The sequence below is a fragment of the Haemaphysalis longicornis genome, unplaced genomic scaffold (genome assembly GCF_048455015.1).
Source record: "Haemaphysalis longicornis isolate Haplotype H1 unplaced genomic scaffold, Haemaphysalis longicornis Haplotype H1 scaffold_8, whole genome shotgun sequence".
Taxonomy (NCBI): Eukaryota; Metazoa; Arthropoda; class Arachnida; order Ixodida; family Ixodidae; genus Haemaphysalis; species Haemaphysalis longicornis.
The window spans coordinates 82,761,187-82,774,995 of NW_027526445.1; the positions used below are offsets into that span (position 1 = coordinate 82,761,187).

Here is a 13,809-nt window from a genome sequence, read left to right on the forward strand (position 1 = left end):
GGAAATGGAGAATATGCATGCACTCACTGCTGGTCAGCGAGTTGTTGTACTTCCAGACGGGAGCCTGCCATTATACCTTGGACATACTAAAGAGCGAGTCCTGAAGATTGTATTATCTGCCGTTTTATGAGTATCTCCATCAACTCCACATCTTCTTTTGGCCTCTACTGTCTCTTTCCCGCTAGGTCCTGTATGGTGGTTGAATTTGTGCTGAGCTCTATGACATCCCCAGCATACTTTCCGTTTTTTTTTTCATTTCGTTCAACCCACAACAACGTCAGCCTAATCACCCTTCTGCTTGTACTCGCATAATCATTTACAAGGTTTCGGAGCTGAGCGGACGGAAGGGGTACGGTTGTCAGGCGTAACAGAGACGTATTCACAGTGACACGCACAACAATATATACATCAAAATGCATCCCAATCACCCGAGTAATCAAACGTGAGTGATCGTTAAATAAAACCAATTTTTAACAAAATGTCAGCCCGCACACTTCACTGGCAGCTCATAACCAATTATTCGAGGTTTCCAAACAATCGAATTTACAGGCAGAAAATTTTTTGCGTGCTGTAGAAATATTTTTGTTCAGTACAACTAATGAAATGACTACACCGCTTGGATTTAAACATATTCATTGCGAATGTAAGCAGGGGACTCGACGGCATCCAGGCCTAACTTTCAAGGTTTACCGATCAGGGTGATGGGTGATTCTTCAGAGGAGATTGTGATTTCGACAAAACAAAGAAAGGAAGCGTTAGATAATATATCCCACAGGCAGTAATTAAACTTGCTGAATATGTATAGTCTCTTCTATAGCAAAATCTGGGCACGAAGGTAGCGGGTAAACCTTTGCTGCTTCATGTTTTTTTTATTATCTGCCTCACTTCTGAATGTTAAACCCAAATTTTATTTAGTTATCATCTCCGCTTTCAACTGCAAAACATCTTTTTCGCAATTTCTCAAGTTTGAACACACCGAGCCGTTCAGAATAACCGATTCGGGATGTCGTTTAGTCAAACCAGAAGTTAGCCGGAACAAAATGATACGAAGTCGCCCGAAGCCGAGCCGGAGCCCAACAGGTATATGTTTCTGTTATCAGCTAAACAAAGGTCATGTTGCTTCCAGGCATAAATATCAGAGCAAAACACTCTTAATGCGCACAATATAAATGTGTGTGTGTGTGTATATATATATATATATATATATATATATATATATATATATATATATATATATATATATATATACATATACATACTATACGTACACATATAAACAACAAAGAAGCAGAGTAATGGCTGGAGTATTTACAGGGACTAAATTATTTTCTCATCGCATGGAACGGCAAAATTTATACTCTGTGGGGCCAATGAATGGGTTCCTGAGAACATAGTAGTTGTGTTTTCAGGTGTTGTTTTATTTCTACCGGTTGCTCAGCGGATGTTTAACGATTAATTCAGGCGCTCATGTATTTTCTTGTTTGATACAGCTATAGCTTGATGAGCTTTACACCGTGCGGTTTGTTACGGAACGTTTTTATCCGCGTTTCGGCGTTCACGAAAACACCCGGATAGATTGCGTTTCCCAGAGGCGTCGTGTTGAATGCTATTCCAAAACCACTAAAAATTAGAGCAGTCCTATCACCATTCAAGGCCCAGTACCACCCGTTGAAAAACACGGAGAAGTGTAAAATGATATAACTTCTGACCTTCTTCATTTATATAAGATATCTCACCACCAGTCGCCTTCTCATGGCCGACACAAGAATACTTTAAGGCAGACTCTGTAGCGTTTCTTAAAAGCCTAGCCAATCGCTTCTTGTCGTTCCTTGGTACCCAAAAAACCGCTGTCTTAGAAAGGGAGTGCGGCTGCATGTGCACGGTTCTCAGTGTATCTGCGTGACAGAAGCGTAAGTGTGTAAGTTTTTCCTGCACCAAAACTAGTTCATGAATTTAAGGATGAACCTGTTTTGCAAAAATCCCTTTTTTGTCATTTTTACCGGTTAATAAATTACTCATGTTTTCGGAGTTTTTTACATCCGCTAAAAAATTTCGGCTTTATTACATTTAATAAATTATCATGGGCGTATTCGTAGGTATTATTCTACGAATAGAGTTGCTGCTACGACACCCAACCTGCCGTATAAAGTGCCTCCGAAGTGTAAAACGAAGGGTGCCGATATCGGTTGTGTAGATAATCAAGCACAAGAATTAGGTCAGCGTTGCCCTAGCAGTTGTTTTTGTTTGAACTACGAGAAGGTCAACGAAGGCAAGAAGTTCGGCCAGCGCTTAACTTTGTAACCCTTACGTTTTTCAGTGTTTATTTATCGGTAGGAACAGTTCAAAGCGTTAACCTAAGTGCACCCCGCTAAAAAAAAAGGAAAAACAGTGGGGTAGGCGTATATAAATGTAAAAAATACTATCTTACCGGTTCCTTTTACTACTGATTCCCAAAAAGGCAGAAACCTTACCGGGCCAGGGTACTCTATATATTATCTGCTCAGTGAAGCAGTTTTTGTTAATAAATTAGTCGTATTTAAAAAAGTTGGTGAGTGCTGGTTCACGCTGTCGCTCTGATGTTTAGTATTACCTGATCATTGTATGCAACAGTAAGAGCTAGAAATCAAGATTAGTGTAATCGGATAAGAAGCGCAAGCGGACGTTGGTAGGAAACTTTGCGGTTGTTTGGCCCGAGTCCCGCTGTGTGGCACAACTGAAGTAAAGCAGAGGGGATTAGTTTTTTCAAGCCTTTAAAAAGTACTTTCTCACACTTTTATATCAATTGTATTTGATATATAGGCAGGATGTGTAGCAAAATTTGATAGAATTTCGATCATTTGTACGCAAACAATATAAACCGGCTGCAAGTGGTAATGCTTCGATAAAGTGACAAGTGAACTTTATTCTTTGTAAGGAATAGCTTATATCTGAACAAAAAAAGTTGTTATAAATATGTCACTCTGCATTCACCTAAACATATGTGATTCAATGGTGTACGATTTATTGTATATACGGTGCTTGTGTCTATAGCGCAATGTAGATTACATTCACAACATATGAAGCTTAGAATTGTTATAATTCATTACATTGCCATCATATTCAGTACCATGTTTAACAAGGAATAACAGTTTAAGTGACATGTAGCCTCATTGTTTTTGAAATGAAGGGAGACGGTAGACTGTTCTTTAATTGCAAAAATAATGCTAATGAGAGTTAACCGCTCAGAGTAGACTATAAACTTTTGCTTGTTATATTGCGCAAATATACAAACTCCTCTGAAAGGTTCCATGGTATATAATATATCCCTCCGATTTTTCCCGTGAACTTACGTATTAGAATAAAGTTATATTTGCCACCATAAGCTTAAGTTGAGATTCAAGGACGCACCTCCTTCGTGATAGGTTCCCACAGTTGTACCTAAGGAGGGTTCTTCACATCAATTTTTGATAAGTAGAGTAATAGTTCTTTAATTCAACAAACAGAAGTATGTTAACCCGTGGAGACCTCTAGAGGGGAACGTGTTTACTTCCCTCGGTTACATATGGAAATATCGTTTTACTTCCGAGGTTAGAAATAACACAGTAACCAATAAAGAACGTCGTCTGCCCATCAATTGCAGGACTTTACCCTTGAGCTCTTTTTTCGAGGTTAGGAAAGATGGCTAGGTTTGGAAGGGTTAACTAATGCTCTACTCTCATGCTTTCCTAGAACACCCAGCGAAGAGACAATTCAACGATGCCATATCTTAACAATGTTGTGATTGCGGTGAGTTTGTCTCAAAATTATCTTTGAAATTGACTAGATAATTGTAACTTTGTTAAAGGTCTCAAAGTGTCAGGGCAAGCCAGAACAAAAATGGTCAGTTTCAGCATTTGTGTAACCAAGCTATAACGGCCGAAACAAGTAATACGCACACAGTTTTGCATCAATTTTTCCTTCGCCCGACATTTTGAAGAGTGCCGCATGGCGTTGTCATCTAGCGGACTAGGTTGATCGGTTTTCTTGCGCTGAAGGGCCCGCACAGGCTGCCCAGTCGGAGCTCCACTGATGGCAAGGGCTGCCGAAGCAGCAGTTACACCCTCGTCTTGAAACGTGACTCTCTTGAACGGACACGCAAGCAAGGATGGCCCATACAGCACTTCTCGATCTAACGCATGCAAAGCAGTCGTTTCACCCTTGCCTCATCACGTGTTACCGCAGTGGAAGTGTTACGCAGTGGCAAAGACGCACCTCGCTTGCCGGCGTGTGAACGTCACTTTGAGTGGATGAACCACCTTGTATGTACCATTGCGGAGTTTAGGCTGTTAAGACAAGTCATACTACAATATCTGCAAGGCATTTCAATTTTAGGTCGTTAATATTTTGGACAGTTTAGGTAAACTACTGTCCATTGTATCGTAACAAATAAACGCCAACAGGTGTATTGGGCAAGCAAAATTCCGCAGGAATTTTAGTAGTATTTTACAAGTGCAATACGTCGGTTGCTGAACTTCGTTGCTCCCCATTACAGGAGATACTATTACAACATATTCACGAGTTTGTCATTGTCACGCTGCCTGCTGGTTATTTACTTTTTCGACAAAATACGAAAAATTTTGTCACGGGCTTGATATTATGAAAGCGAACTGAGCACCGATATGAGTTATTTTTAAGAAATCATATATAATTATCCTCAATACATGAAGCCGATACATATAACCATTCCCCAAAAAACCTTTTTTTTTTCAGATATTCGCTCTGATGGGACTGGCTTCTGCGTGTAAGTGAAACTTGCGCGACCCATAAATTGCGGTGATATTTGTGTACAAGTCCTTAAGAATACAAACTCACCTGTAGTGTCACAATCAGATATTTTTTACAGTAATGAAACGATAACAAGGGTGTTCAACGCGGTTCCTATTACGAAAACAATGATAACAAAGTGGCGTTGTCATCGGAGATATTCCAAAGTGAACCAGGTTCCTATCTATACTCGTAAAAATTTAGTTCCACATCTATACTTTAACATCAGCTTAAGTAATTGATCTTGAAGCACAAGCCAACCAAAAAGGACTCCAGTGACGAAATCGATTGCGGTAGTTAAAACAATATTTTAACCAACGGCGATTAACCAATACTCTGTAAAAATCGTAAAGGTTCCAATTAGGTAGGCGAGTTTCATTTGTGTCTCTGTCTTAAGATTCGTAATGCTTTTTTGGGTTGACATAAAAACAATAAAAAAAGAAACATCACCATCTTGGTTTACACAACAAATATTGTGGGTTTGACACCTGTGTTACATTTGAAAGCAAAAAGACACCTGTTAGTAAGCTGGTGCTCGGGCAGAGGCATAAAATACACATTTTAGAAGTTGTCTTTAGTTTCCTGTTGCTTCCAGCAATTAAACTTTATATACAGGGCCACCGATGTGTTCATATAATTTTATGCGTCAATGTATATGTGCTTAACACTTAGTTTTTACTCTGGGTGACAGTAAAAATACCTCTAAGTTAATATTTATGCTAAATAAATGGGTAAGTTGAAACCAAACAACGCTATTAAGGATGATATCGTGCCCGCTTAAATTTTGTTTATTCCAAGCAGCTACGCAGGCAGTTAAATTTTTTTTTCAAAACAAAAAGGTATATATACAGGTTTCCATGAAATTCAGGAGCAAACTTTCCTAAATTGACGTAAAATTCATTAAAGAAAGCCTTTCTAGGGGATTTTACGTGCATCACCAAGCTTAATTAAATCGTCACATTCTTTTGTCAAGCGAACCATATTTTACCCAGCCAGCCGAACAATGCTTCGGTCAAGCATGGTACAAAACTTGGCGATCATTAGGAATGCACATCTTTGAGCCCAAATAAGCGACTGTGTTGCACTTTGTTGTGGATGAATGGAGCTTCTAAATCAATATTTCGTCGCCGTTGCCGGCAACAGTTCATCGCTCGTGTTGGAAAAAATACGTTCATATAGTTGTTACCAACCAGCGTTATGCCTACTGTTACAATTTTGGAGGCAGTTCTTCAGTAACTAACCCATCATTCGAGTATTCCTCTTCAATTTCCGAAAACCTGTGGGGAACAACGTGAGTGTCAAGTATTGATGATAACCAGGCTATATTGCGTGATCAAAGCTCCAAATACGCCAATACATACGAAAAAAGTTCGAAGTATGCACATTCGTTGCAAGATATTTCCGATCAGCGAACCTCTTTGCCTTATCTTGTCTATCGCGGTCATTCGATAGCTGCAAGCTTACTGTCACTCGTCTCCACTTTGGCGCAACATGGCGTTTTTTATAGATGGACGAAAGCGTGGAAGATCAACTTGACATTTTAAGACACAGACCATGCTACCGGTAATAAGGCTACATAGTAATGAGAAATGACTTTCCTACCGCACTTCTGTCTTTCCTAAAATGGGTTTCTCTACCACTAACATGCAGTACGCTGTTTCGCTAATTGTTGCTCTCGCTCGGTTACGAACAATAAGCTTGGAAATTAGGGGGTGCGTCTTAATTATTGCTAGCACAAGGCGTGCGACATAACGGTAGAGATTGAACCCACGTACAGTTGGGAATACAGGCGTTCGACTCGGTCATTGTCAATATTGGTAGTTGATAATACAGTGAGTATATTCAACTATCCTATAAAAGTTTTAATTTATTAGCGTTCTATATCGAGACAGCACCATGATCGGAGTGCAAGTTGTTTCTTTTTTTTACTACGAAAGGCCTAATGTAAGACGGTTCGGTGTAATGAGATTTTAATCTTATTCATAAAAGTATCATCACCCGAGAAACTGCGCTCGAACACGTTATCTCTAAAGATGCTCTTGTTAGAAGCTATTACCATTACAGAAACAGCTGTACTAACCGGTTCAAGAAATCACGAATTCCCCCATAACGCTTTTTTTAGTCGGCTGAATACGAAAGCTTTGTGTACCCTTTTGAAGTTCACACACCACCTCTCACTGTATTTGTTCGGCCTCCCGTTCCTAAGTCGATGTTTAAGTTGATCCTCTCATTTGCCTAACTGCAATCCCGCTTGTGGTCTTTCTTTCAGTAAATTTACCTGAAATTTCATAGGCGAGTCTGCAGATGTCGTGGATGTGGACTTAGCGATGGCGCACTCAGAACTCTTTGTTCATATTTGAACTTCTTCATCGGGTCCCCCACTACATTAAAAGCATACTTCTGTGGCCTCCAAATTACCGAGGCGTCGTTAGGGTCAACGCTATTAGATCAACCAAAATGGATGCAAGGCACGACACCGAACACCCCGATATTTTACCGTGCCTTGTGTGTGGACGTCCAGGGCTTAGGAGAATATGTAAATTGGTGGTGAATTTCCGACTGCACTCGCCATTTTTAGTGGCCAAACTCCTCGAAGCAGTATGTGGAGTTGGCGGCAAACCAACGTCCCTTTCCATGTCATCGTGGGCCGAGAGGAGTACTATTTTTGGTAAAGGAGCCATGTAAGGGTTTCGCCACCAATGCTCTTTTACGTGTCTCAGCACCGACGCAACGGAGTGACTGCGAGCAGCGCCGTGATGAAGTGCTCACGTCAACGCACAACGTGACTGGTATTGTGGTTCCTGATTGCGATGAACATGGCGAATACCGTCCGCTGCAATGCTTTGGTGATGCTATTGGAGGAGGCCGCCCTTACTGTGCCTGCTACGACCGCCAATTTGGTCAAATAAAGGGGCCATCCAGGAAACTGTTGTCCTGCAACTGCATTCGTACGCACCATGATTGGGAGAACAACAGAGGTAAATCTGTGCCATTCGAAAAACATTTCGGACGTTCAAATACAATGCACCTCATGTAACACCCTTTATTCTACCGAAGACATTGGTTGACTGTCTCTGAAGGTAACAACTTTGCTTTCCCAATAATTTCCCAATAATTTTTTTTCGAACAGGATTGGCTAATAACATCAACTTGGTTGCTTTGTGTTACAAATACATTTTTAATATTAAGGGCAATCTATATGTTAACGCAGCGACTAGTTCAGAGCGTTCCGCATATATGGAGCCCATTGATGTCGAAAATATTTTGTCTACGTCTAACTCAAACGCTGGCCACAGGCTGAACCATTGGCCGCTTTTGGTTGGTACTGTACACCCAAGATCGCAAAAAACATGCTAGACAAGATTTTTCTACGTTTCCAGAAGGAAAGCAGTTGAAAAGCCTAAATTAGGGTGTTCGGTTAGCCGCCAATAACCCAACAACGTTCCTGCCTTTTCCACTCGAAACTCACAGATGGTGTTGCCTATACAAAGACGCAACTCTTTAATTATGTAGCTAAATGTTTTGTGTCCGGCCCAATAAGCAGCACTTTGTCGGCATGGCATGATACCGGCGTTCAATTCTCCTTTGCACAAATACATGTCGAAGTAAATTGAATAATTTTGAGTACATAGTGATCCCGTCTTGTCATCTACTGGTAACCAGACCACTGAACTCAATAAAGGCTTCTACAATTTAACAACACTCTCGAACATCACTTGGTGGAGATTTATCGTTCCAAGATGCCCCACCAGGTTACGATGTTACAACTCATTATCATAGGCATGTGACATGCACTGTGTATACATTGAACGCTAACCGTAGAATAACGCTTTCGGGGCGCTCTGTTTTTGTTTTAAGTGCGCAAAATTTTTAGGGACATTGTCATAAATAACTGATAGTGGGCAGACGACTGAGGTTCATGTGACGTAGACCGCTGCCTGGGATTCCATGTGTTCATGGCTAAACTGAAGGCTTCCTTCGTTAAAGCAACAACAGCGCCATGAACACTGCCTGCTACTCGCAGTCTACCCTTGCGAGTGAGCTGATAGAAGGAGACAGTTGAGTTCACTTTAACATTAATTTTAAATGGCTGACGATGTATCAACAGTTGTATTTACATACACAGAATTAACATAACATTCTCAACCCACCATGTAAATGTTTGGTTGGTATTTGCCTCCTTGCAGAGTTCGACAGACGTAGCGAACCCCGCTGCAATTCAACAACCGGCGAGTTTGACCCAATGCAGTGCAACAGCACCCACCACTGGTGCGTGCACGAGGAAACCGGAAACCAGTATGGATACGAAAGAATTGGCGGGTGCTCAACTGACCTTTCCACCTTCACGTGCGGTCGCGACATTTTTCTTCGTCAACCAGGTGCACACCATGATGATTCCACACACGGAGGAGAGTCGTCTTCCCATGGTGACCCCACTCACAAAGATGAGACCTCCGAGCAGGATGCCTCTTCATCGTCTCAGAACACTCGGACTTCCAGGCTTGGCAAATAAAAAACACGATCATTCTCATTTGGGTCGTTAAAAGGAGAACTTGATGCTACGAAGATGGCGTCATTGCTTGCGGGTGAAAAACGCCTATAACGACATGCCTGCCTGTAACGCGTACAATTCAACTGCTTAACAAATTTTGAATAAACCATATTGCTTGACCTATTTGCTCTGTATGTCAAACGTGTTCTATGTTTTTATAATACGTGGTCTAACATAAATTTACTTACATCCTTTTGACATTCCTAGAAATATTTGTTCATTTTCATTTTGCTTTAATTTCAATACCTTGAATAAATTGTTTTAATTACCTAATTTGTGAAAACCAAATAATTTCGTGCCTTGAAGCCAGACATGACGTGGTTGGGACACAAACATGAAATCCCCTCTCTTTGAGCAACAGAAGTGCCAAAGCGGGTAAGCCTTTCCGTTATTCGGTAAATCAGGAAGTCGCCAATCTGCCAGAACGAACTTAGCTTCGCCAAACCTGGCTAGCTGAAGAGGCACGGGACCTTGAGGGAGTGCTTTCATTGGAGCTGCGCTATGGTGTGGCCACCCTACGGTTGCATTTGATATCTCCCGCCAATAGTATTCGGTATGTGTAAATTAACTGTTTTCCGCTCAAGATGTTGCGAAAAGGTCATGGCAATTTTCACAACAAAAATCAATAAAGCCAGCAGGGCGTCTTGTTTCTTGCATGAGGTGGGCCTAGGGTAGCGTGTTTTTGTTTTTTCCTCTTGAGCGTCATCTGCTTACGTTTTTTTTATATCCAGATTATGGCTCTCTGCATGTGTCTTTACGGAACTTGTGCCGTAACAAGACATATAGCTTCCCTAACGACTCATTACTAACAGCGTGACCGGCATGTTCTTGTTGGCTAATACAGCAACTTTACTACCGCACACATACAGCGATAATACCAGAAGAGGACAGGTGTTGGATGCATTCTTCCTCCTAAAATATCGACACCGAGAAAGGAAGTACTTCGGTGAAGATGGGTGCTGATATGGCTATAAAATAAAATTATTATTTTTTATTTTTTTACAATTATTTGCTCCGCAGCCCTATAACAATGAATGGTGTTCAACGAGTTGGCGCAGGAATGTCTCATGGAATCGCTATGATATTTTTGTAGCTACAGCAATTCGAGTGATTGTATATTATAAAGCTTTTGCTCAAAATTATTGTATCTAAGCTGCTTGAATGAACAAAACCTACAATGATGCAATTCATCGGCAGAAAATGCCTTTTAATGTGGCAGTGCGCCTGCATCAGCTGAATGGCACAACAGTAGTGGTGAGGAGTTCTAATTACTAAAAATTTGGAAGGAGATGTTGCACATTGTTGCAAATGTGCGCTAGCTTCTACCGTCTCTGATGGGAGTTGATCGCACTTTCTACGAGTTCTGTTCATCGAAACCGCCTCTCTTTGGAAGCGGCGCCATGGTGAAAAGTGCTGTCCTGAGGGCACAAATCGTGTTTTTCAGATTGATCTACGTCCACGCTAACGATTGACACCTTGTAGCTGTGCCCAATTATCCTAACCACAGGTACAAGGGGAGAATACCCAGAAGAAAACTACCAGATTTCTTTTTCTCTGCTTAAACTACCTAAACCCATACTGTCAACACGTGCAAACTACCAAACCGTTTTCCGAGCAAATATCTAAAAGGAAGATACTTGGTGGCGTTCCATCAGACTCGAACAGGCTCTGGACCCAACTAGTGAGGGGACGCTCCCCAAACATGGCTCGTACGCTTATCTCAATCTGCCGGGCCTGCTGTGGTTACGTGGTATGTATGGTACGTCTTTCGCCTTCAAGGTGTGGTTGAACTTTCAGCCCACGTCCTTAAGGCCGTTCGAGCGCACCTCCTCATCAGAAATTTCGAAGTTTCTCCTTAACCTACATAAAATATATAAGCTTGTGATGAAGTAAATGTGACTATTCCCACTTGAATAAACGTTGGCTGTGCGGACGTTTCAATGTTTGACTTCTTTACGCGGAATCCTCCTAGTTTAGTATAACATTACTGAGTTCAAGGTGTGTCACAGGTGTGCTCCCAAAATTGATGGAGTTAAAGTGTAAAGGACCAGGAACTGCTATTATTATTGGCTCAGTAACTTATTGGTAATATCGGAAAAAATTCCACTGTCAATGCGCTCCCCGAAACCGACATCAGAAAAACAATGCACCCCTCCAATGCACCCCTCGCATTCAACGATGGTTGAATGCGAGGCTTCTGTTTTAGGACTCATTTGTTGTCCAGTGAGTTTAGAGTTTTTCCCGCGCCTTTTTGGGCTTGAGCTCGTTTGGATTTCACTTTGTATGGCACGTAATTCAAGCGGTTTTTTTTTTTTTTTTTGCAGCGGCTTTCAATTTCACTCTTCGCCATTGGTTTTCGCACTAAGATACCTTTGCGAGCGTTGAAGCATTCTCGTCATTAGGCGGAAGGGCTGGCCGGTCCATGATTTTTCTATCTAATATTGCACGTACAGGGCCGCCCAGGCTAGGTGCGAACACGGCGCAGCGTGGCCTCGCTCCGCGGAGCGCCAGCGCACAATCCGCGGCCGCGCATCGAAGCAAAGTGGCGCAGGCGCACAGGGGCTTGGAGGCGGGGCTTCGTGTCGTCTGCTAGCACGAGAGAGCGCCGTGCCTTCTTTGATGTGAAGTACGCCTAACTGTAAGTATGCTTGTAGCGTCTAAGCGCTCCGCGACGGCGTTGCGGGACAGCGCCCTTTCCTTTCTGCGGTGCGTTGTGTAGTTTCGACGTATGAGAACTCACAGCTTCCGCTTTTCGATTCTGCGGTGCCGGTTAGATGCAAGTATTGTTGGAAACATTTGAGAACTGGCTTGGTTTGGTTGAATCAGAGACGCTGTATAGAACGGCATCGTATAATTTCGGCAACTACGATTTATTTAATGGTCACTGGCATTACGCAGAACATAATTGTCTGTGCCTTTCGCCTCCCTGGAATGTTGTTCACAGCGGTCGGGTTCCGACCTGCCGAATTTCTTTCTCATGTGTATTGGCTTTTTTCACACATATGATGAATATCGCGCATCGTCGAGATGGTTCAAGCAGTCGCCCAGCCAGGAAGTCACGCCCTCAGCACAATCGTCTACTCTACGGTCGAGTCCTGGATTGGTCCCCCTCTAGCGTGCTAAATGAGTAATGCACACGTCATTATTTGCGCTCCCTACAAGACTAGTTATTAAGAGACAGCGGCCCTTTCTTTGTTGCCACTTGCTATGTATCCTCCTTTCTGGTAAGACCCGTACTTCCTCGCAATGGGCCTACGTGAGCAATGAAGCTGTGGTCACCAGTTCCATGATACACAATTGTGGAACAGCTTCTCCGTTCTTTAGGTCCGCCACTTCTGCATTCTTCTCTTTACTATCCCCACACACATGGCCTAGCCAAACGCCACGAACAGAAACATCACCATTATGTTCAATACATTTTCAATATGCTTTACAATGCATGCAATGCCTTACATGAAACAAACACTTGCATTGTGTACTCGGCATATTCTGATTTCTTTTCCCATTTACGATATTTCTTGTCGATTTCCATGAGCTCGTTGATCATATTTGAAGTCGCATCGAGCAATCAGGGAGCGTCTTCGAGCAAGACCGAGAATGTGAATACTCTGATCAAAAAAACAAAATTCAGGAAGCGAGCACTCACGTGCAAGACTTTAATGTTGAAGCTGTTGTAGGTGAGCTTTGCTGGACGCACCTAAGCCTTAATATCATTGTTTATTTTCATAGTTGCGGTGCTAGCAATCGTCGTCATACGCATCAAACCGGTCGTCGTCTTTCTCGAAGCGAGTGGTGGATTGATGTCGTCTTCTGCAATGTAGTCTTTAACCTTTTCGTCATCGACTCGAGACCCAGTTCCAGGATCTGCAAGTCGTCTCGGGAAGTATTGGCACACTCGTAGCCATGTCTCCAATTTTCCACAATTGCTTCCAGAGAATGTGTCGGTCGCGGTGACCTCTATCAAGCAGGATGTATTTTTTTTGTGTAATTTTAGCAATGGACTTTACAATAACGTAAAGGGTCTTTTTGTTTTGCTACAGCCACTGAGCAAGCCGGGGACTCGGCGTTTTCTGCAAGGTATGCGCTCACGAGCGCTCGGCATGTCCTCGCTTCTCCAGGTGTTTGTGAGTTTTTTATTCGCGCTAAATCCACTGCGCGTGCCGGGAACGCTCGGAGGTAGCCGCAAGCACGCGCCCACGAGCCTTCAAAATTTTCGCTCTTTTTTTCCTGCAACGGCGGTCTTACGGCCAGTATCATCTCCGTTGTTAAAAAAGGCAGCCGAACGGCATATTCGGGCATAAGGCCATCTGCTTTAGAGAGCACACGCAGAAAATACAGCTTTGCTACCTTACCCTCTTTAATTATAGGGTGCGGTTAAATCCCAAAAAACCCGCCAGGACTTGACCTGGCCCGCCGCTTTGGCTCAGTGGTTGGGGTGGTTGGCTATACTGAGCCGGGAGACCCATTTCCGATCC

At 42.6% G+C, this 13,809-nt stretch overlaps 1 protein-coding gene across 1 annotated transcript; it reads left to right on the forward strand.

The window, feature by feature from the left end:
- The first annotated feature begins 1,755 nt into the window (after positions 1-1,755).
- Positions 1,756-9,457, forward strand: LOC144149006 (U20-hexatoxin-Hi1a-like). Its single transcript, XM_077680533.1, has 5 exons — positions 1,756-1,910; positions 3,709-3,765; positions 4,729-4,759; positions 7,503-7,760; positions 8,970-9,457. Exons 2-5 carry the CDS (start codon positions 3,736-3,738, stop codon positions 9,293-9,295), a joined length of 645 nt encoding a protein of 214 aa, XP_077536659.1. The 5' UTR covers positions 1,756-1,910; positions 3,709-3,735; the 3' UTR covers positions 9,296-9,457.
- Positions 9,458-13,809: the final 4,352 nt, after the last annotated feature.